The sequence below is a fragment of the Balaenoptera acutorostrata genome, chromosome 18, assembly GCF_949987535.1.
Source record: "Balaenoptera acutorostrata chromosome 18, mBalAcu1.1, whole genome shotgun sequence".
Taxonomy (NCBI): domain Eukaryota; kingdom Metazoa; phylum Chordata; class Mammalia; order Artiodactyla; family Balaenopteridae; genus Balaenoptera; species Balaenoptera acutorostrata.
The window spans coordinates 80231160-80253804 of NC_080081.1; the positions used below are offsets into that span (position 1 = coordinate 80231160).

Genomic DNA, 22645 nt, shown 5'->3' on the forward strand with positions numbered 1-22645 from the left:
AAGTACAGGCAGCTTAGTGACGGGCCCGCAGGTAAAGAGCAGAAGTACAGGCAGCTTAGTGACGGGCCCGCAGGTAAAGAGCAGAAGCACAGGCAGCTTAGTGATGGGCCCGCAGGTAAGCCCACAGGTAAAGAGCAGAAGCACAGGCAGCTTAGTGACGGGCCCGCGGGTAAAGAGCAGAAGCACAGGCAGCTTAGTGACGGGCCCGCGGGTAAAGAGCAGAAGCACAGGCAGCTTAGTGACGGGCCCGCGGGTAAAGAGCAGAAGCACAGGCAGCTTAGTGACAGGCCCGGACCTTGGCCTCTGCCTGGGGCGCATCCTGTGTGCCTGCGGACACCCGAGTGCGCTTTGACAGCCATGCCGTTTGGAGTTGTAGCTGAGGACGGGGTTGTGTCCAGTTCACAGTTGCCTCCCAGGAGCTCAGTGCCCAGGAGAGGTATTTGTTAAATGGATGAGTGTTCCATTCAGAGAAAAATGCAAATACAGGTGCCTTTCTAGATCTTGGCAGGGAAAGCTGATTCTTCCATTGGGAATGCGTTACCTGTTAACAGCTAACATTAGTTAAACTGATGATGAATACAGTTTATGGAATAGCAGTATTATCCCCATGCAAACCATTTACTCTCCTTCAGTCCACTCCTCTGATGTTTGCACTATGTATGTTTGAGGAGTGGCTAGAAAATGTTACTTACCCAAGGTTTGAAAGGCAATATTTCTTTTTTGATGTTGATCTGAACCTTCTGTTTTCTGCACAAGAATATGCTAGATATACCACCACTAGGTTTACTTTTTTCCCCAGAGGTTTAGCACAGAAGTAAAATTCCCCAAATGGTATATAGAACTACCCACAGCTATCAATTTCAATTTTGAATTTTTTATTTGGAAAATATGAATTTTGCTCAGCAATGTTTTCATGCACAACCTCTGTCAATATTTGGTACAAACTGAAAATTCTCGGTTGACCTTCCATCCAGATCAAACCTAGGCTGATTGTAAGTAGGGCAAGAGCATATAAACAGCGATGCAGAGAGGCTGACTCTGCAGATGATCTTCCTAAACATCAACCATAAAATTAAGATAAAGTGAAGACCTTAATTAACAGTTTCCTCTGAAAATTAGTGGAGCCATCAAAGCAGAGTCCAGAGAGAAATGCACAGCCAGCGTGCCCTTCACCTACAATTGTTAAGGATTTTAAAGCAAGTTAAGAACTTCTTACTTTTACAAATAATTGTGTTCAGGGACAGACTTAAGCCTAAAGAAAAGAGTAAAGGTTAAGCTCACGCAGTTGTAGAAGAGGACTGCTGATTTCTGGGAATTTTAAGTCTGCAAGTGAAAAAAATAAACCTGCGGCGATTTATATCCTCATGAATAAAGCAAGTGTGAGATTCTGGGGTGAGCTGAGCCTCTCAGAGGGAGGGCAGGTCCCATGCAGCCATGTCCACTGGTGACCGTCAGCAACAGGCGGGATTCAGGGACCCAGGCCACAAGGCGGGCTAGAGGGTGAGGGTTCCACCTGCGCTTCTAAAAACTCCTGCTGAGGAAGTGAAAACAATGTTTATAAAATGTTTACGTGTCAAGTAAAATGTTGTTTTTAATATACTTGCTGAAAATGGCTAACATAGTTTCTGCCCCTACTGGAAACAGCTGAATAAACAAGAAGGTATATGGTAAGTGTCTGTCCGCCCTCTATCTTGTGAGGCTCTGTCCCCCTCCCAGCGGTCCTTGCAGTGCTATCACCCGTGGTTGCAAGGGGTCGGTGGCTGGGAGCCTTAAGGAGCCTCAATGAACTCTGGCGAAACCTGTGTTGGCCCCAGCCTTGGGCCGCCCACACAGGGCTGCCACGTGGTTAGTTCCCATCACCTCTCACCGCCCTGCGCTCCTGCCCAAGAGGAAGCCCGGGGGATGCAGGAGGTCAGGCTCGCAGGCAGTGCAGTCCAGTCCAGCGCTGGGTGCTCCGTCCACGTTTCCTCGGGGCTTCGGGGTCCCCGGGTTGGGGCCGGGTGCTCAGGGCCGGGCCGGCTTGTCCAAGCTGGAGTTGGCACCGTCTGCATCCTTGTCTGGCCCGGGCATGCAGGTGCAGCCCACGGGGATGGTGAGGTACTCCTCGGTGTAGACTGCGCGGCCGCCCGCGCAGGCCGGGGTCCGGCGCAGGACCACCGCGGGCACGAGCACCAGGGCGCTGCGCAGCCGCACGTCCTCCTCCCCGCGCGGCCCGGTCAGGCAGCCCCGGCACAGGCAGTAGGCCTCGGGCAGGTACCTGGGGAAGCGGCCGGGGTCGTAGGAGATCCTGCGGGGAGAGGACGGGCTCTGAAGCCGAGCAGCCGCTGGCCTTCGCTGTGTTTAAAGTGAAGACAGTTTACGGCCGCCCCTCAGGCCACATTCCCTGAAAACGCTTTCAGACTCTGCACCAGTGCGCGTAGGACAGGTGCACACCGCACAGCCTGCGTGCGCAATGAGATGCCCCCGGCCACCCTGCTCTGGGCCCTCACCACCCCACGGGCCCAGGCCGGGCAGACCCTGGCCTCCCCGCTGCTGACAGAGCCTCAAGCAGAGGCGGCCGCCAGACACCTGTCCCGAAGACCCTGGAGCGGGCCCTGCATCCCACTGTCCGTCAGGGTCCACGTGCCCGCCCGCGTGTGGGAAAGGGGCCGGGTCACACCAGGGGGTGGAGGGCGGGCAGGAAGGACCGGCCGCCCAGGACAGGCAGGAAGTGAAGGATGCCTTAAACTGGACCACTTCCGTGTCCCTCCAGGTCTCCCTACTTTCTGGCCAGATGCCAAGATCCAAGTGTCGGCACCCAGGACGACCCTGTGGCTGCTGGCTGGGCCCTGCCCCTGCCTCCCCGAAACCAGGTGGTCACTGATGGAACCCAGGACTCCTCCCTAACGTCCCCTTGCATGGGGACACTTGCCCCACCTCATGGGATCGCCAAGACCCCGAGCTCTCATTTCCATTCACCTGCCCTCTTACTTCTGGAGCTCGGTCCTTGTGACCCTGAAGTCTCAGTCACAGCCGTGACCTGACCTCTCAAGGGACACACATCCATACGCCCGGGAAGGCCCCCCGAGCGCTGGCCCAAGGGGAGCCTAGAATGGAAACGAACCTAGCAAGATGTGCCCAAGGGTGCCCACCCCTGGGACCTGGGGCTCCGCAGGAAGGGCGTGGCCAGGCTTCCAGAAGCTTCTTGCCCCTCACGCGCAACCTCTGTGGACTAGTGTCCCTCGGCCCTCACCGTGCAGGACTGCAGGGCACCAGCCAAGCTAAGAAGTTTCCAGATGAGAAGAACCTTCCGACAACCAGTTACAAAAGCGCAGAGGCGGGAAGGCACGCGATGGGTGAACTGGGCAAACTAGGCCAGGAGGCAGAACCTGACCAGCTGTCAAGCATGGGGGGCCTGGAGGCCATGTCACCCAGGCCAACTGCCCGTGGCCTGTGGACAGCCTCAGAAACGGTATCTTCACGCCACAACAAATCCACTTGACACCAACTACATGCCACTTACACAGCAGGAAAGAACTAAGGCGGGGTGAGGCCTGCAGCCCAAGGGAGGGAGGGGGCCAGTGGGGAGGGGAGGGGAGGGGCGGGCCTCAGGATGCCGTCAAGACGGAAGGTGGTGCTTAAAGTCAGGGACCATGCCGCCCTGCCCCTGAGCATCCCAGAGCCCAGAGGGACATTGCTGAGTCCTTGGCCACCATGTGGATGTGGGGATGAGGTCAGAGAAGTCGGGGTGACCAGGAGGATAGCAACAGGGGAGCAGGGAGGCCTGGCCCCGACTCCCTTCTCACTGCTGTGCAAGGAAGGGCCCTGGAAATCTGTGTGCCAGCAAGAGGAGGGCAGCGGGGCCGGCCTGCGAAGGCACCTGCCTGCCCCCCGGGACACGGAGACCCACAGCAACCCCATCCGGCCCGCTGTCCCTCCAGCATGCCCACAAAGAGTTGAAGATATCTTTTGTAAGCGTCTCATCACTGTTCCCTCAGTGCTGCCTTCATAAGAACTCTACTTTTCCAACTTTTCCACCCCCGTAATGCCTCATTCCCATCCCCTACAGGGGCACAGGCCCCCCCCCCCAGATCCCCTCTCGGGCAGGGGCGGTCAGGTCAGGAAAAACCCCAGCTCCTCGGCCTCGCCTCCAAAGGCCTCCACGACCTGCTCCTCACCCACGTACCTTCGTCTGCGCGCCCGACACCTGCCTCCAGGGCGGGACGCCTGGCAGGGGCCGCGGCTAAGCTTTTGCTCAAGATGAACTCTCCCCCAAACCAGTCTCAACTCAGCGAAGACTTGCCATGTTTAAGGTCCAATGCAAGTCATTATCTTAAGAGTTTTCAGATTTCCCTAGTCAGATTTAACCTCCTCTTTCCCCATATTCTCGTAACACCTTGGGCCTCAGACAGAACTGCACATTTTCCACGTCCTCCCCTGGGAGGGAAGGGTAAGGACTGTATCTGGACTCACTCTCATGCTCTGACAAGCCCAGCACAGCGCCCACGGAGAGGAAGAGTTCAGTAGATGGTGAGAGGGTGGTGGTGAGTCTGCACTCTCCAGCTTCCTGTCCTCCAGACCCTGAGGTCAAGATGAGACCCTCACTTACATTAGAAGGAAAAGGAATTTATAATATCTGCAACCACATTCAACATTTATTCAACAAACACCTAAGTGCCAGTGGTGTTTCAGGCAGTAGGAATATAGATGAAATACTATAATAATCTATCATCCAAGGACTCACCCTCTCAGGGGATAAATATACAAAGAAAGAGTTAAACCCGGCCATCACAGCAGAGGAGGCTTCCTGGTAAAGTGGAACCTGGGTGGATTCACCCAGATGAAGAGGGAGAAAGGGCATTTAGAGCAGAGGTCAAAGCCTAGATTTGAGGGACCACGTCAGTTAGGAGCTGCAGCGCAGGAGAAGAACTAAGAGCTGGGGCTGGATCTGACCCTGAAGGCAACAGGAAGGATGTTAAAAAGAGAAGTGACCCAATCAGATGGAATTTTAGATCCCTCAGACTACAGAGTGGAAGCCGGTCTGGAGCCCACGAGAGATCTTGGCTGGATATGGAGATTTTTAAATTTTTAGCATATGAATAGTAGTTAAGTAAGACCATTCACTTAAGTGTATAGAGAGATACCAAATAAAAGAAACTCAACAGAGGTTTCATTCCAAGAGGGAAAAAAGAGGTAGGGGAACCTAAATATTAAAAGAGCCGTGAGAAATCATCAACAAAATGAAAAGGCAACCCACAGAATGGCAGAAAATATTTGCAAAGCATATATCTGATAAGGGGTTAATATCCAAAATACAAAGAACTCATATAACTCAATACCAAAAGAACAATCTGATTTAAAAAATGGGCTCAAGACCTGAATAGACATTTTTCCAAAGACGGCATATAGATGTCCAATAGGCACATGAAAAGATGCTCAAACATCGCTAATTATTAGAGAAATGCAAATCAAAACCACCTCACATCTGTCAGAATGGCTATTATCAAAAACACAAGAGGACTTCCCTGGTGGCGCAGTGGTTAAGAAGCCTGCCAATGCAGGGGACATGGGTTCGAGCCCTGGCCTGGGAAGATCCCACATGCCGTGGAGCAACAATGCCCATGGGCCACAACTACTGAGCCTGCACTCTAGAGCCCACAAGCCACAACTACTGAAGCCCGCATGCCTGGAGCCCGTGCTCTGCAATGAGAGAGGCCTGTGCACCGCAATGAAGAGTAGCCACTGCTCGCCGCAACTAGAGAAAGTCTGCGCGCAGCAACGAAGACACAACACGCCCCCCCCCCCAAAAAAAGACAAGAAATAAGTGTTGGCAAAGATGAGGAGAAAAAGGAAACCCTTGTGTACTGTTGGTGGGAATGTAAGTTGGTGCAGACACTGGAAAATAATATGGAGAATCCTCAAAAAATTAAGAATAGAACTACTAAATAATATAGCAGTTCCACTGCCGGGTATTTATCCAAGGAAACAAAAACACTAACTTGAAAAGATGTATGATCACTGCATTATTATCACAGCATTATTAGAACAGCCAAGAAGACATGGAAACAACCTAAGTGACCACCAATGGATGAATGGATAAAGAAGATGTGGTATATATACAATGGAATATTACTCAGCCGTAATAAAGAATGAAATCTTGCCATTTGCGACAACATGGATAGAACTTGAAGGCATTATGCTAAGTGAAATAAGTCAGACAGAGAAAGACAGATACTGTATGATCTTACATGTGAAGTCAAAACAAAAAACAACCCAATCATAGATACAGAGAATAGACTGGTGTTTTCCAGGGGCAGGGAGTAGAGGGTCGGTAAAATAGTGAAGGGGGTCCACAGGTACAAGCTTCCAGTTATAAAATAATTACATCGTGCGGATATAAAGTAAAGCATGATGACTATAGTTAACAATACTATCATATGACCCAGCAATCCCACTACTGAGCATATACCCTGAGAAAACCATAATTCAAAGAGAGACATGCACCACAATATTCATCACAGCACTATTTACAATAGCCAGGACATGGAAGCAACCTAAGTGTCCATTGACAGATGAATGGATAAAGAAGATGTGGCACATATATACAATGGAATATTACTCAGCCATAAAAAGAAACGAAATTGAGTTATTTGTAGTGAGGTGGATGGACCTAGAGTCTGTCATACAGAGTGAAGTAAGTCAGAAAGAGAAAAACAAATACCATATGCTAACGCATATCTATGGAATCTTTAAAAAAAAAAAAAAAGGTTCTGAAGAACCTAGGGGCTGGACAGGAATAAAGACGCAGAGGTAGAGAATGGACTTGAGGACACGGAGAGGGGGAAGGGTAAGCTGGGATGAAGTAAGAGAGTGGCATGGACATATATACACTACCAGATGTAAAATAGATAGCTAGTGGGAAGCAGCCGCATAGCACAGGGAGATCAGCTCGGTGCTTTGTGACCACCTAGAGGGGTGGGATAGGGAGGCTCAAGAGGGAGGGGATATGGGAATATGGGGACATGTGTATGCATATGGCTGATTCACTTTGTTGTACAACAGAAACTAACACAGCATTGTGAAGCAATTATACTCCAATAAAGACGTATTAAAAACAAAACAATACTGTATAGCATATTTGAGAGTTGCTAAGAGAGTACATCTTAAAATTTCTCATCATGCACAAAAGATGTGTAACTGTGTGGTGACTGACGTTAACTAGATTTATTGTGATCATTTTGCCATATATGCAGATATTGAATCATTATATCGCACACCTGTAACTAATATCACATGTCAACTGTATCTCAATTTAAAAAATGGAGCGCCTTGAGCAGAGTGATGTAAGTACTGGGGCATCGCTGACCTGGTTTACACCAGCCGACCAGGTGCAGCTAGGAGTTGAGCCCCAATTCCCAGGTGTTTTCATTTGGATGAGAAACTATATGTATATGGTTGCTTAAAAAACATATCAAACCCTTAGGGACATTCGACAAAACAATGGACCAGCACTGTTCAAAAGTGTCACAGCCACGAGAGACAAAGGACTGAGGGACTGTCACAGACTGAAGAGCCCTGAGCTGCAGAGGCTGGACCCTGGGGCAGGGAAGAGGCACGAGTAGCAACCCTCTGAAGGTCACAGTTCAGAATACGGCACCGTACCCACGCAGCGCCTCATCTCGGTAATTTTGCTGAGCTGTGATGCTGACGTTCGGGCAGTCTGGGTAAAGGGTACAGGGACTTCCTTGTACTAATTTCACAAATTTTCCTGTTACTTTTAAATTATTTCAAAGCAAAGAATTAAGTAATAAAAGAGAAAAAACTTTAAGTTTTAAAAATACGAGACAGTCAAGAAAATCTAAACTGGACTATTTGAAGATATGAAGGAAGTATTCAATTTTAGGTGTGTTCTGTGGTATTGTGGCTTTGCTTAACAAAGAATCTTTATCTTTTAGAGAAACTACCAAACTCGTGAGTGTGTACACACACACACACACAGAGTGACCGTGTGCCTCTAAACCTGTCTCGGCAGGTCAGCAGTGAGCCTCAATTTTCAAGCTCCTGCCGCACAGCCAGGGGTCGGACACACCCGCGCATGGGACCCAGGGGAGGCCCAGGGGTGAGGTGAGGCCAGAGGGCGGGGCTCGCGGGCGGTGGGGGAGGGAGCCGGGGGGAGTGGCGTGTGCGCACGTGTGTGTGTGTGTGTGTGTCTACACACGTGTGTGCGGTGGGGCAGGGACTTGCGAAGAAATATGCGATGTGGCAGGACCCCTGAGCCCAGAGCAGAGAGTCTGGAGTTACAGGTCCCGGAAGCCACAAGGGGCTATGAGACGCAGACAGGCTCAGGCTGACAACGGGAAGCTCATGCCGACGGCAGTGTAGACGGCTGTGCAGACGCAGCCATGGGACAGAACCGGGTGTGGGAGGGAGGCCCCAACCTGAGGGCATAAAGATCCCTTTCAAACAACCAGGGTTTCTCTTTCTACACAGGTGACAGTCCCCGTGTCACGTGCTAGTTTTGCAGGTGGACCTGATGGCCGCCTGGATGTGGAGATGGGTCAGAAGCCTCATCCGACTAAAAATATCCCCCCGACTCCCGCCAGTTGGCCCAAGGGACTGAAGTTTCCACTGTCACAGGGACACCTCTGGCCAAGGCACTGTGACAACGGGACCCCTGCCCACCCGACCTGGGATGGGCACATGGATGGCTCAGCATCGGGGGTTCATGGCCGGCGTTTCTCTCAGGATGGAAATGTGCTACCATGGGACGGGGTGCAACGCACCCATCCCACCCAACACCCAGCACTGCAGGTGGGGGGCCGGCGGAGACCATGACGGGGGGCGGGCGCGGGGCTCGGGAGGAAAGTCCAGAAGCCTCGGGACACGGGACAGACGCAGGCCCGTCACCCCAACCCCCTGCCTTGAGATTCTGGGAAGATCCTCAGCTAGGAGTGCTTTCGGGGTAAAGAAAGCTGCCAGCAGGGATCCTTTGTCACCCCACAAGGACACGCGGTCGAATGGCCCCCAGTGCCCACCCCCTCGGCCTTCCCGCTTCTGCTGCCACCGTGCGCACCCAGCCAGAGGGAACATGCGGGAGCGAGGCCAGGTCCCCTCTGCAGGGACCCCACGTGTGAAGCTTGGCCGCAGAGAGCGACAGCTGGCCCAGCTTAATCCAGGAACAAAGGACGTGAGGAGACGGGATGGAAACCGAGCCCAGAGGAATGTGAGTGACGGCAGGGCCAGAAAAAGAGCCGCTCGGGCCCTGGACAGGGTAGGAAACAATTCGAGGCAGTTCCCCGAGGAGTGCAGCAGGTCACGGGGCAGAGCCGCCGCCATGTTTATGCACAAACCCATCCTCCCTCTTTGCAAAACACAAATGAGTTTAATTTCAAACAGCAGAGGCTGTGTGATCACTCCTTTCACAGCAATCCCAAGACCCCAGGCCCCAAAGCCAGGAAGAAGTGGGGAAAGCCCCCTCTGCCCAGAAGCAACGGATGGAACCAAGTGGCCTCAACAGTCCCGGGTCCCCAGATCCCAAGGTCAAAACAGACTTTCTTAAAGGGGTGGCCTGGAGTCAGAGTCCTGAACCTACAATTTTGGTCCAACCTGGTTACCAACCAGTGACACTGGACGAGTCATCGCCCCTGCTGGTTCTCTGCAAAGTGCAGGGGATGGATTTGATGGGCAGGCTGCTTCCTCCACCTTCTCGACGGCACGACTAATAAAGTGATATTTTTATCGACGTTTTCTGCTTAGAAAAGACGCCTGTAATCCCCTGCGTTTCTAAGATATCAGAGACTCTCCCCAAAGTAATCTATGAAATCAGTGCAATTCTCATAGATTTCTCTTAGAGCTTGGCAGGCTAATCCTAAAACTCGTACAGAGAGAAAAGGGCCCAGAACAGTCTAAACAGTTGCGAGGACGAATAGGAGGGGCTTGCTCTACCAGCCTTCAAGATACTGGTAACGGGAAGACATCGGGCGGCCCTCAAGGAAGCTGAGGGGGACAGTGTCTTTTCCCAAGCGCTGTTTCTCCTGGACGTGGGCAATTAAGGCAGAAACAAGGTTTCCAAACTGTGGTTTTCAGAACCGTGTGGCATGGGGCCTGTTCAACCCTGGATTCCCACGCTTCCCTCCACATTCAGGAGCTCAGCCCGCTGGCCGCCAAGTGACCGCCTGGCTCGTGTCTGGGAGCCCCAGACAGAAGCCCCCAGCGCCTCTGAGGGGGTGACTGCACACAACCGGGGGCACTTCCCCGTCCCATCTCAGGACCCTCCCGCTGGACGCCCACGCCAAGGAGTCTAATTAGCCCACAAGGTCACTGCTGAGCCAGCGTGGACGGTGGCGCTGAGACCTGGCTTGCTCTCTGCTGGGATGCTGTCCCCTCCCCAGGGCTGTGGAGCTCAGGGGGGCGCAGGGCCGGGCCGGGCCGGGCCTGAACGCCCCCTGGACAGTCCTGACCAGCCCCGGGGGAGGCCGCTGGGCCCGGGTCTGAGAGACCACAGGGCACTGAGGCAGGTCTGTGGTTCCCTGTGCAATGGGTCCGACCGCCGGGGGCGCGGGGACAGGAGACGGCAGCCCCCTGTGCAGCGCCGCCGGCCCTCCTGTTGCTCAGGCTGAGCTGGACGGGCCTTCACCGCGGCTGCCAGGAAGCCCTGAACGCGGCCCCGCCCGATGAGAACCTGAGTGTGTGTGTCCCTGGGGAAGAGGACATGGGACCAGCTGGGAGGCAGAGGGGCCTGACCGCATGGACCCGGAGACCGTCCCCGCAGGCGCACCTGGCCCTATGCCGGCGAGGATGCCAGCGAGGACAGCCAGGGGTCAGTGACCCTGGGCCGAGGCCACTGCGCTGCGATCCTGAGCCTGGCCTCGGACAGCCCTGACCCCAAGCCAGGGAGGTCGATGCAGACCCACCGGCTCCTCTGCCCGCCAGGCTGGTCCCCGCGGAGCCTGGAAGGCCCGGCCCACCCCCCAAGGCCCAGCCCCGCACGAGGGGCCCGAGGCCCGCAGGGGCTCAGCCCTACCACCACGGGGCCCTTGGAAAAGGGTGACCCGCTTACTCAGTGCAAGACCTGCCCACGTGGGAGCTCAGGGAAGAGCAGAGAGACTCGGAAAGAATCTGTAAGACGATTCAGGACAAAAGCCCTGCCGAGGGACAGAGAAAGGGAACCAGGGAACGAATGAGCCAGAGCTTCTTTAGGGCCCTTTTCTCCCTCAGGGCAGATGCCACACATTCCGGGCAGCTGGGAAGAATCTCTTCAAAGGAAAAACAGAGCTCCTGCCACGGCGGTCTGGACTCTCCGTCCAGGGAAGCTGCAGAATCTGGCGTTGGAGCCGTCCTTGGGGCGGGCGGGCCAAGCACCTCGTGCGCAGTGTGAGGAATAATCCACACGGAACACGAGCCCAGACGCTGCGCCTCGTCCTGGGAGCATTTTGGAAGGTCATTTTCCCCTTGACCGCGGGAGCCAGGCACCCACTGCCCTCCTTCAAGCCTCGGGTGTCGTTTCTGAAGACTGAGGCCAAGAGGACGTCGGCTCGCGGCAGGCGTGCTCGCCGCCCAGTCCTTCCACCCGTATGAAGGACACAGACATTTTATTCAGGGGACGACGGGATGGAATATTCATGCATCTTACGTAGAACAAGACCCAGCAGTCAGAGAAGACAACCTTCAAAGCAAAACAAACGGCCTATTTTCAGGAGAGACCGTCACGCCAGGACGGCGCTCCCAACAACGCTTCTATTTTTTCTCTGGAACGCTGGTGGCCACAGCGCAACCCGCTGTGTGCTGAGCAGCTCGGAGAAAAAGATCCATGCAGGACTTGGACCAATTAAAGTCACTTATCCATAAAAACATCTGGGGGGAGAAATACCACCATTTCCTACCAAGCTGCTTTAAATGATGAGTTTCTCCTTTTCTACCACACAGTCTGACGATGTCCCCTCCCGCCCAATGCCGTGTGCTGTCACTGGAGCCCCACCCCCGCTGGCAGTCGACTGCCTCTGTCCTTTCCTCCCTCCCTGCCCTTCTTAACAGAAAGGACTCGACACCTGTGCTGATACACAGACAATACAAAGATACCCGGGAAGGCAGAAAGGCTTTGTTTATAAATCATTAGAATAAGAAGCCGGGTGCCAGGCGGCAGTGAACTTGCCAACGAAAAACAGACAGAAGCAAGGTCTCCCCAGGTTCAAAGATGACCGGGGCCGGCGGGCGGGTGGGTTGGCCGGTGCTGCCCCCTGCCGGCCACCTCCCTGGGAGCCGCGGCTCCTGTCCGTGGGGACCTGGGCTCTCGGTGCCTGGACACAGCCTGACCGTGCACCCGGGGGGAGGGGGCGCACGAGAGAAACAAGCGGGAACATTCGAAAGGGGGCGGACCTTCTCTAACACGATGCTCCTCCCCTCTGTACTTTCTCTAATTAATATTCTTCTACAATTTTAAGGACAACATAATGAAGAAAAAGCGATGTCCACAGCACCGCCTCGCACAGTGGATTGGACAACTGGGCGACACTTGTTGGGGAAGGGGCGCGGAGGCGACGCTCGGGGGTGGCGTGGCGGACGCAGGGTCGGAGGAGGGGCAAGCAAAAGCGCCCTTCCTGTTTCAGCCCTCCTAAAACCAGCGTGGCTAAATATCCAGCCACCGGCTCGTGGGAACGTGCAGGTCATCCCCGCGGGCATCTCGCTGGCCCGGCCGGAGACAGTGGTGCCCTTCCCCCCGCCCCCCCATGAGCTGGGAGCTGTCGCTGCTGCTGCCCCTGCTCCCAAGGGTCTCCTGCTGAGAGTTCTGGCCACAGAGCAGAGCCAACCCGGGTTCTCCGTGAGAAAATTCCACTTTCCCGACGCTTCCTAACACCCGGCCAGCGCCCCTGCCGGTACCCCCAACGCAGGCTGATCTGCACAGGGCTGCTGTGCTCACAAGCGGGTGGTCCCCCTGCCTCTCCCGTTGGGTCCCTCGACCTCCCCGTCCCCCCTCCTCTCCCCGCCTCCTTGTCCTGTTTCTTTTTCTTTCCATTTATTCCCTTGCTGCTATTGTGACCCATGGAGTTGTTTATTGCAAAATAAACGTAGATGTAGTTGCTTAAATTCCCAGGAGGAATTTATAAAGAAAAGTAGCAAAGCCTAAAAATAAATTGTTGTGCATTATTCACATCCTAGAGAAAAGTTATCTTTAGACTAATACCCAAAATTGAGAACTATAAACAAGTAAAAATTACTTGGAGTGTTGGTGGATGTGTATCTTTGGGGTGTCAACATAAATAAGCAATGTGTATCTTTAAACTGTAATAAACTTCAGTACTCCTACAATGTTTCTTAGTATGTCAATGTGACTTTAAAAAACTTACTGAGCAATCACATTGATTTTATTTTTGTCGTATTTGTTTCTAAAGCTTAAGAGAAACAAACACCATGACACAAAGTAAATGAGAAAATATTTTTATATTCTGGAGGCTGAATGTTGCTTTTCTAACAGCCCATATGTGGGGAGCACAGCCAGGGGAACCAGAGCAGTCTGGACCTGGGTCCTGGCTCTGTCCCCGCCCAGTTCCTTGTGTCCCCAGGCTGTGGCTCCCGGGGCCTCTGACCTCCGTGAAGGCAAGTAAGGCCTCTGCCGGGAGCCCACAACTGGTGAGAGCAAACAGTTCCCTTGGAGCCAAGATTCTTGGGAAATCGAAGGCTGTCGTGACCCACTGAAGCTTCGTTTCGTTAGTATCTGCTCTTTCCTCGTGGTTGGCAAATTTCCCTTTCGGCTCTCCATTTTAAAGTTAAGATGTTTTGGCCCTTTTTTTGGAGCTTGGCCATGATGGTGGAGCAGGAAGACCCCCAAGCTCACAGGCACACCAAAATGACAAACATTTACAGAGCAACTACCAATAAAAAAAAGACCAGAACCTACCAGAAAAGATGTTCTACAACTAAAGATATAAAGAAGGAAGCACAATGAGATGGAGATGGGTAGTAGGGGCAGAGCATATACACAGGAGCATGATACTATGCGTAGAAAATCCTAAAGATGCTACCAGAAAACTAGTAGACTCATCAATGAATTTGGTAAAGTTCCAAGATACAAAATTAATACACAGAAATCTGTTGCATTCCTATATACTAACAATAAAGTATCAGAAACAGAAATTAAGGAAACAATCCCATCTACCATTGCATCAAAAAGAATAAAATACCTAGGAATAAATCTACCTAAGGAGGCAAAAGACCTGTAGTCTGAAAACTATAAGATGCTGATGAAAGAAACTGAAGATGACACACACAGGTGGAGAGATATGTTCTTGGATTGGAAGAATCAATATTGTTAAAGTGACCATACTACCCAAAGCAATATACAGATTCAATGGAATCCCTATCAAATTACCAATAGCATTTTTCACAGAACTAGAACAAAAAAATTTTAATTCATATGGAAACACAAAAGATCCAAAAGAGCCAAAGCAATCTTAAGAAAGAACAACAGAGCTGGAAGAATCAGGTGCCCTGGCTTCAGACTATACTACAAAGCCACAGTAACCAAAACAGTATGGTACTGGCAAAAAACCAGAAATATAGCTCAATGGAACAGGATAGAAAGCCCAGAAATAAACCCACGCGTCTATGGCCAATCTATAACAAAGGAGGCAAGAATGTACAATGGCGAAAAGACAGTCTCTTCAATAAGGGGTACTGGGAAAACTGGACAGCTACATGTAAAAGAATGAAATTAGAACATTCTCTAACACCATACACAAAAATAAACTCAAAATGGATTAAAGACCTAAATGTAAGACTGGATACTATAAAACTCTTACAGGAAAACATAGGCAGAACACTCTTTGACATAAATCTCAGCAATATCTTTTTGAATACACCTCCTAGAGTAATGGAAATAAAAACAGAAATAAACAAATGGGACCTAATTAAACTTAAAAGCTTTTGCACAGCAAAAGAAACCATATACAAAATGGAAAGACAACCCATAGAATGGGAGAAAATATTTGCAAATGATGCAACCAACAAGGGATTAATCTCCAAAATATACAAACAGCTCATGTAGCTCAATATCAAAAAAAAAACCAAGGAACCCAATCAAAAAATGAGAAGACCTAAATAGACACTTCTCCAAAGAAGACATACAGGTGGCCAAAAAGCACATAAAAAACACTCAACATCACTAATTATTAGAGAAATACAAATCAAAACTACAGAGGTTTCACCTCACACCAGTCAGAATGGCCATCATCCAAAAGTCTACGAACAACAAATGCGGGACTTCCCTGGTGGTCCAGTGGCAAAGAATCTGTCCTGCAATGCAGGGAACATGGGTTCAATCCCTGGTCGGGGAACTAAGATCCCATATGCCGTGGGGCAACTAAGCCCGTGCGCCACAACTACTGAGCACACATGCCTCAACTAAAGAGCCCTCGTGCCACAAACTACAGAGCCCATGCACTCTGGAACCTGCGCACCACAACTAGAGAGGAGAAAACTCACACACTACAACTAGAGAGAAGGCTGTGCACCACAACTAGAGAGAAGCTCACATACTGCGAGGAAAGATCACGCATGCCGCAACGAACACCCGACGCAGCCAAAAATAAAAATTAATTAGTTAATTAATTTTAAAAAAAGAATTAAAAAAAAAAAACTATAACTATAAATGCCAGAGAGTGTGTGGAGAAAAGGGAACCCTCCTACACCATTGGTAGGAATGTAAATCGGTGCAGCCACTATGGAAAACAGTATGGAGGTTCCTTAAAAAACTAAAAACAGAGCTACCATATGATCCCACAATCCCACTCCTGGGCATATATCCAGAAGAAAACATAATTCAAAAAGATACATGCGGACTTACCTGGTGGCGCAGTGATTCAGAATCCACCTGCCAATGCAAGGGACATGGGTTTGAGCCCTGGTCCGAGAAGATCCCACATGCTGTGGAGCAACTAAGCCCATGCACCACAACTACTGAGCCTGCATGCCTAGAGCCCATGCTCTGCAACAAGAGAAGCCACCGCAATGAGAAGCCTGTGCACTGCAGCAAAGAGTAGACCCCGCTCACTGCAACTAGAGAAAGCCTGCACACAGCAATGAAGAGCCAACACAGCCAAAAAATAAAAATAAATAAATAAAATAAATTTTAAAAAAAAGGTCTACAAACAATAAATGCTGGAGAGTGTATGGAGAAAAGGGAACCCTCCCACACCACTGGTTAGAATGTAAATTGGTGCAGCCACTATGGAAAACAGTATGGAGGTTCCTCAGAAAACTAAAAATAGAGTTACCATATGATCCTGCAATCCCTCTCCTGGGCACATAACTGGAAAAGATGAAAACTCTAGGGACTTGCCTGGTGGCGCAGTGGATAAGACTCCGCCCTCTCAATGCAGGGGGCCCAGGTTTGATCCCTGGTCAAGGGACTAGATCCCACATGCATGCCACAACTAAGAGTTCGCATGCCACAACTAAGGAGCCCACCTGCCACAACTAAGGAGACCGCAAGACACAACTAAGGAGCTGGCGAGCCACAACTAAGGAGCTGGTGAGCTGCAACTAAGAAGCCTGACTGCCACAACTGAGACCAGGTGCAACCAAATAAATAAACATTTTTTTAAAAGATGAAAACTCTAATTCTAAAAGATACATGCACCCCAGTGTTCACAGCAGCACTATTCTCAATACCCAAGACATGGAAGCAACACAGATGTCCATCAACAGATAAATGGATCAAGAAGGTGTGATATATATACACAATAGAATATTACTCAGCCATAAAAGAATGAAATAATGCCATTTGCAGCAACATGGATGGACCTAGAGATAATCATACTAAGTGAAGTCAGACAGAGAAAGACAAATATCATATGATATCACTTATATGTGGAATCTAAAATGTGGTACAAATGAACTTATTTACAAAACAGAAACAGACTCACAGACATAGAAAACAAACTTGTGGTTACCAAAGGGGAAGGGGAGGAGGATTAATTAGGAGTTTGGGATTAGCAGATACAAGCTACAATATATAAAATGGATAAACAAGGCCATACTGTATAGCACGGGGAACTATATTCAGTATCCTGTAATAAACCATGATGGAAAAGAATATAAAAGAGAATATATATACATATATGTGTGTATATACATAACTGAATCACTTTGCTCTACACCAGAAACTAACACAAAATTTTAAATAAGCTATAGTTCAATTAAAAAAAATTTTTTTTTAAACCAGTTCTATGAGGGAAGTTTACGGCGACACACACTCAGGAAAAAGAAAAATCTCAAATAAACAAACTAACCTTACACCTAAAGGAACTAGAAAAAGAACAAACAAAACCCAAAGTTAGTAGAAGTAAAGATATCATAAAGATCAGAGCAGAAATAAATGAAATACAGACAAAACAAAACCAATAAGATCAATGAAACTAGGTGCTGGTTCTATGAAAAGATAAACAAAGTTGATAAACCTTTATCCAGACTCATCAAGAAAAAAGAGAGAGGGTCCAAATCAATAAAACCAAAAATGAAAAAGGAAAAGTTACAACTGATACCACAGAAATACAAAGGATCATAAGAGATGACTATAAACAACTGTATGCCAATAAAATGGACAACCTAGAAGAAATGTACATATTCCTAGAAGTGTACAATCTCCCAAAGCTGAACCAGGAAGGAACAGAAAATATGAACAAAGCAATTACCAGTAATCAAACTGAATCAGTAATTGGAAAAAAAAAAAGAAAAAAGAAAAAAACTCCCAACAAACAAAAGTCCAGAATCAGATGGCTTCATGGGTGAATTCTACCAAACATTTAGAGAAGAGTTGAAGAGTTGATTTCTATCCTTCTGAAACTATTCCAAAAAATCAGAGAGGATGGAATGCATCTGAACTCATGCTATGATACCAAAACCAGACAAAGATATCACACAAAACAGAAAACTACAGGCCAATATCACTGATGAATATAGATGCAAAAATCTCCAACAAGACATTAGCACATTGACTCCAATAATACATTAAAAGGACCAAACACCATGATCAAGTGGGATTTATCCCAGGGATGCAAGGATTTTTCAATATCCATAAATCAATCATTGGGATACACCACACTAACAAATTGAAGAATAAAAACCATTATGATCATCTCAATAGATGCAGGAGAAGCTTTTGACAAAATTCAACATCCATTTCTGATAAAAACTCTCCAGTAGTGGGTATAGAGGAAACATACCTTAACATAACAAAGGCCACATATGATAAGCCCACAGCTAACACCATACTCAATGCTGAAAAGCTGAAAGCATTTACTCTAAGATCAGAAAGAAGACAAGGATGCCCACCCTCACCACTTTTATTCCACATAATATTGTAAGTCCTAGCCACAGCAATCAGACAAGAAATAAAAGGGATCCAAACTGGAAAAGAAGAAGTAAAACTTTCACTGTTTGTAGCTGACATACTATAGGTATAAAATCCCAAAGACACCACCAGAAAACTACTACACCTCATCAATGAATTCAGTAAAGTTGCAAGATACAAAATTAATACACAGAAATATATTGCATTTCTATACACTAACAAGGAACTGGCAGAAACGGAAATTAAGGAATCAGTCCCACTTACCACATCATCAAAAAGAATACTTAGGAATAAATCTAAGGAGGTAGAAGACCTGTACTTGGAAAACGATGACACTGATGAAACAAATTGAAGATGACACAGATGGAAAGATACACTGTGTTCATTGACTAGAAGGATTTATACTGTCAAAATGACCATACTGGGCTTCCCTGGTGGCGCAGTGGTTGAGAATCTGCCTGCTAATGCAGGGGACACGGGTTCGAGCCCTGGTCTGGGAAGATCCCACATGCCACGGAGCAGCTGGGCCCGTGAGCCACAATTGCTGAGCCTGCGCGTCTGGAGCCTGTGCCCCGCGACGGGAGGGGCCGCGATAGAGAAAGGCCCGCGCACCGCGATGAAGGGCGGTCCCCGCACCGCGATGAAGAGTGGCCCCCGCTTGCCGCAACTGGAGAAAGCCCTCGCACGAACCGAAGACCCAACACAGCCAAAAATAAATAAATAAATAAATAAATAAATAAGAAAATCCTTTAAAAAAAATAAAAATAAAAAAAATAAAAAAATGACCATACTACCCAAGGCAATCTACAGATTCAAAGCAATCCTTATCAAAACACCGATGACATTTTTCACAGAACTGGAACAAATAATTTTAAAATTTGAATGGAAATACAAAAGACCCTGAATAGTCAAACCAATCTTGAGAAAGAAGAACAGAGCTGGAAGAATCACACTCCCTGAGTTCAAACTATACTACAAAGCTACAGTAATCAAAATAGTATGGTACTGCCACAAAAACAGACACACAGATCACTGGAACCGAACAGAGAGCCCAGAAATAAACCCGCACACTTATGGGCAATTAATCTATGACAAAGGAGGCAAGAATACATAGTGGAGAAATGACAGTCTCCTCAATAAGTGGTGTTTGGAAAACTGGACAGCTACATGTAAAAGAATGAAATTAGAACATTCTCTAACACCATATACAAAAGTAAACTCAAATGGATTAAAGGCCTAAACGTAAGATCGGACACCATAAAAGTCCTAGAGGAAAACATAAGCAGAACACTCTCTGACGTAAATTGTAGCAATATTGTTTTCAATCTGTTTCCTAAGGCAAAGGAAACAAAAGCAAAAATAAACAAATTTAAAAGCTTTTGCACAGCAAAGGAAACTACTGACAAAAGACAATCTACTGAATGGAAAAAGATATTTGCAAGTGTTATGACCAATAAGGGGTTACCATCCAAAATATATAAACAACTCATACAACACAATATCAAAAAACAAAAAAACAAACCAATTAAAAAATGGGCAGAAGACTTGAATAGACATTTTTCCAAAGAAGATATACAGATGACCAACAGGCACATGAAAATATCCTCAACATTGTTAATCAGAGAAATGCAAATCAGAACCACAATGAGATATCACCTCATACCTGTTGGAATAGCTATCATCAAAAAGAACACAAATAACAAATGTTGGCGAGGATGTGGAGAAAAGGAAACCTTTGTGCACTGTTGGTGGGAATGTAAATTGGTGCAGCCACTGTGGAGAACAGTGTGAGGATTCCTCAAAACAAAACAAAACAAAACAAAAATAGAACTACCGGGGCTTCCCTGGTGGCGCAGTGGTTGAGAATCTGCTGCCAATGCAGGGGGCACGGGTTCGAGCCCTGGTCTGGGAGGATCCCACATGCCGTGGAGCAACTGGGCCTGTGAGCCACAATTACTGAGCCTGCGCGTCTGAAGCCTGTGCTCCGCAACAAGAGAGGCCGTGATAGTGAGAGGCCGTGATAGTGAGAGGTCTGCGCACCGTGATGAAGAGTGGCCCCCGCTTGCCACAACTGGAGAAAGCCCTCTCACAGAAACAAAGACCCAACACAGCCATAAATAAATAAATTTTTTAAAAAAATGATGAAAATGGTAAATTTAAAAAAAAAAAAATAGAACTACCATATGATCCAGCAATTCCACTCCTGGGTATATATCCAAAAAAAAATGAAAACACTAATTCGAAAAGATACATGCAAGATATGGAAGCAATCTAAGTGTCCATCAGCAGACAAATGATAAAGAAGACGTATATACATATAGAGTGGAATATTAGCCATAGAAAAAGAATGAAATTTTGCCACTTGCAGCATTGTGGATGAACCTGGAGGGTATTATGCTTAGTGGAATAATTCAGACAGAGAAAGACAAATACCATGTTGTCATTTGTATGTGGAATCTAAAAAAAGAATAAACATAACAAAACAGAAACAGACTGACACAGAGAACTAGTGGTTGGTTACCAATGGGGAGAGGGAAGGGGGAGGGGCAAAATAGGGATTTGAAATTGTCGTAGTTAATACATAACTTTCCTGCATAAAAGCTGTACCAGTCACACCCCCAGTGTATGGGAGAGCCTTCCCCTCACACCGTGCCAGCTCGGCCAGATGGGTGCCCCCACCAAAAAAGCTCTCTCAGTACAGCGATTTTTTTTTTTTAAATAAGAGCTGGATTTCCTTTTTTTTTTTTTTTTTTAATTTATTTTTGGCTGTGTTGGGTCTTTGTTGCTGCACAGGCTTTCTCTAGTTGCAGCGAGCAGGGGCTACTCTTCATTGCGGTGTGCGGGCCTCTCATTGCGGTGGCTTCTCCTGTTGTGGAGCACGGGCTCTAGGCGCGTGGGCTTCAGTAGTTGTGACACACAGGCTTAGTTGCTCCGCGGCATGTGGGATCTTCACGGACCAGGGCTCGAACCCCTGTGCCCTGCATTGGCAGGTAGATTCTTAACCACTGCACCACCAGGGAAGCCCCTTTAATATTTATTTAGTTGGCTGCACCGGGTCTTAGTTCCGGCACTCAGGATCTTCGTTGCGGCATGCAGGATCTAGTTCCCCAACCAGGGATAGAACCCGGGCCCCCTGCATTAAGAGCGTGGAGTCTTAACCACTGGACCACCAGGGAAGTGCCAGTACAGTTTAAATACGCCTGAGGGCGAGGTCTGTCCTCCTTTCAGAGTTGGGGTCATGTGACTTCCCTCCATGGGGACTGACCACGGCCTCTATCTTCCTTTCATCGGGTCTTTTTTTTTTTTTTAACTTTTATTGGAGTACAGTTGCTTTACAATGTTGTTAGTTTCCACTGTACAGCAAAGTGAATCAGCTATACATATACATATATCCCCTTTTTTGGATTTCCTTCCCATTTAGGTCACCAGAGAGCACCGAGTAGAGTTCCCTGCACTATACAGTAGGTTCTCATTACTTATCTATTTTATACATAGTATCAATAGTGTGTATATGTCAATCCCAGTCTCCCAATTCATCCCACCCCCTCTTCCCCCTTGGTATCCACACCTTTGTTCTCTACGTCTGTGTCTCTATTTCTGTTTTGTAAATAAGATCATCTATACCAATTCATTGGGCCTGTTTCTTGGTTTGTAGGAGCTCTTCATGAAACAAGCCCTTTGTCACATGGGTTGCAAGTATTTTTTCCCAGTTTGCCCTTGTATTTTTTTTTCCAATTTTGCCAAGAAGAAATGGCAGATAATTATGTAATTAAATTTATCACTCTCCTCTTTAATGACTTTGGGGGCCTGTGAGCTACTAAATAGGCCTTCTCCACTCAAGAGTATAAATATAATTGACTGCGTTTTTATGTGTTTTTGTGGTTTTACTTTTCACGTTTAAGTCTGAATCATCTGGAACTTATTTCCATACAAGAGTGAGATCCAACTATATCTTTTCAGCTAGTTACCCAGTCCCAACACTATTTATCGAATGATCCATCTCTCCCCTAAAGAGAAGGAAAACCACCTTATACTCCAAATTTCTATTTTAAAGCTTAGCTTACCCAGCTGAAGTGGTCCTTTCTGTGCCTTTCAGGTTTGACATGCAGTCCATTTCCCCATCCATCTTTAAAAGTTCTGTCTGTAGCCTTAAATACCACTTCTGAGTCTGAACTGACACAGCACAGGTGAGGCCGCTCTACCGCCCGCGATCCCGCCCAGCAGCAACGTCTAAGCACACCACTTAGAAGAGGCTCCTGGATGCCACGTGTATTGCTTTTTCTAATCTTCCCAGAAACTCGGGAGGTGGGGAGGTGATCC

General features: G+C 48.2%; 2 protein-coding genes across 5 annotated transcripts in view; one reads left to right on the top strand and one right to left on the bottom strand.

Moving 5' to 3' along the window:
• Positions 1 to 1671, top strand: part of EEF1AKMT1 (EEF1A lysine methyltransferase 1) — a 23917-nt gene extending 22246 nt beyond the window's left edge. The window contains exon 6 of the mRNA XM_057532949.1: positions 128 to 1671. The gene's annotated coding sequence lies outside the window, so the exon portion shown is untranslated. The remainder of the gene's footprint in view (positions 1 to 127) is intronic.
• Positions 1395 to 22645, bottom strand: part of IL17D (interleukin 17D) — a 27108-nt gene continuing 5857 nt past the window's right edge. For 2 of the 4 annotated variants that reach the window (XM_057532946.1, XM_057532945.1), the window contains one exon: positions 1764 to 2287. In XM_057532946.1, coding sequence (XP_057388929.1) covers positions 2005 to 2287 — 283 coding nt within the window. In that variant the 3' untranslated portion in view covers positions 1764 to 2004. Of the gene's footprint in view, positions 1532 to 1763; positions 2288 to 22645 lie in introns of those variants that run through there. The other 2 variants (XR_009005922.1, XR_009005921.1) reach the window with 2 other exon arrangements.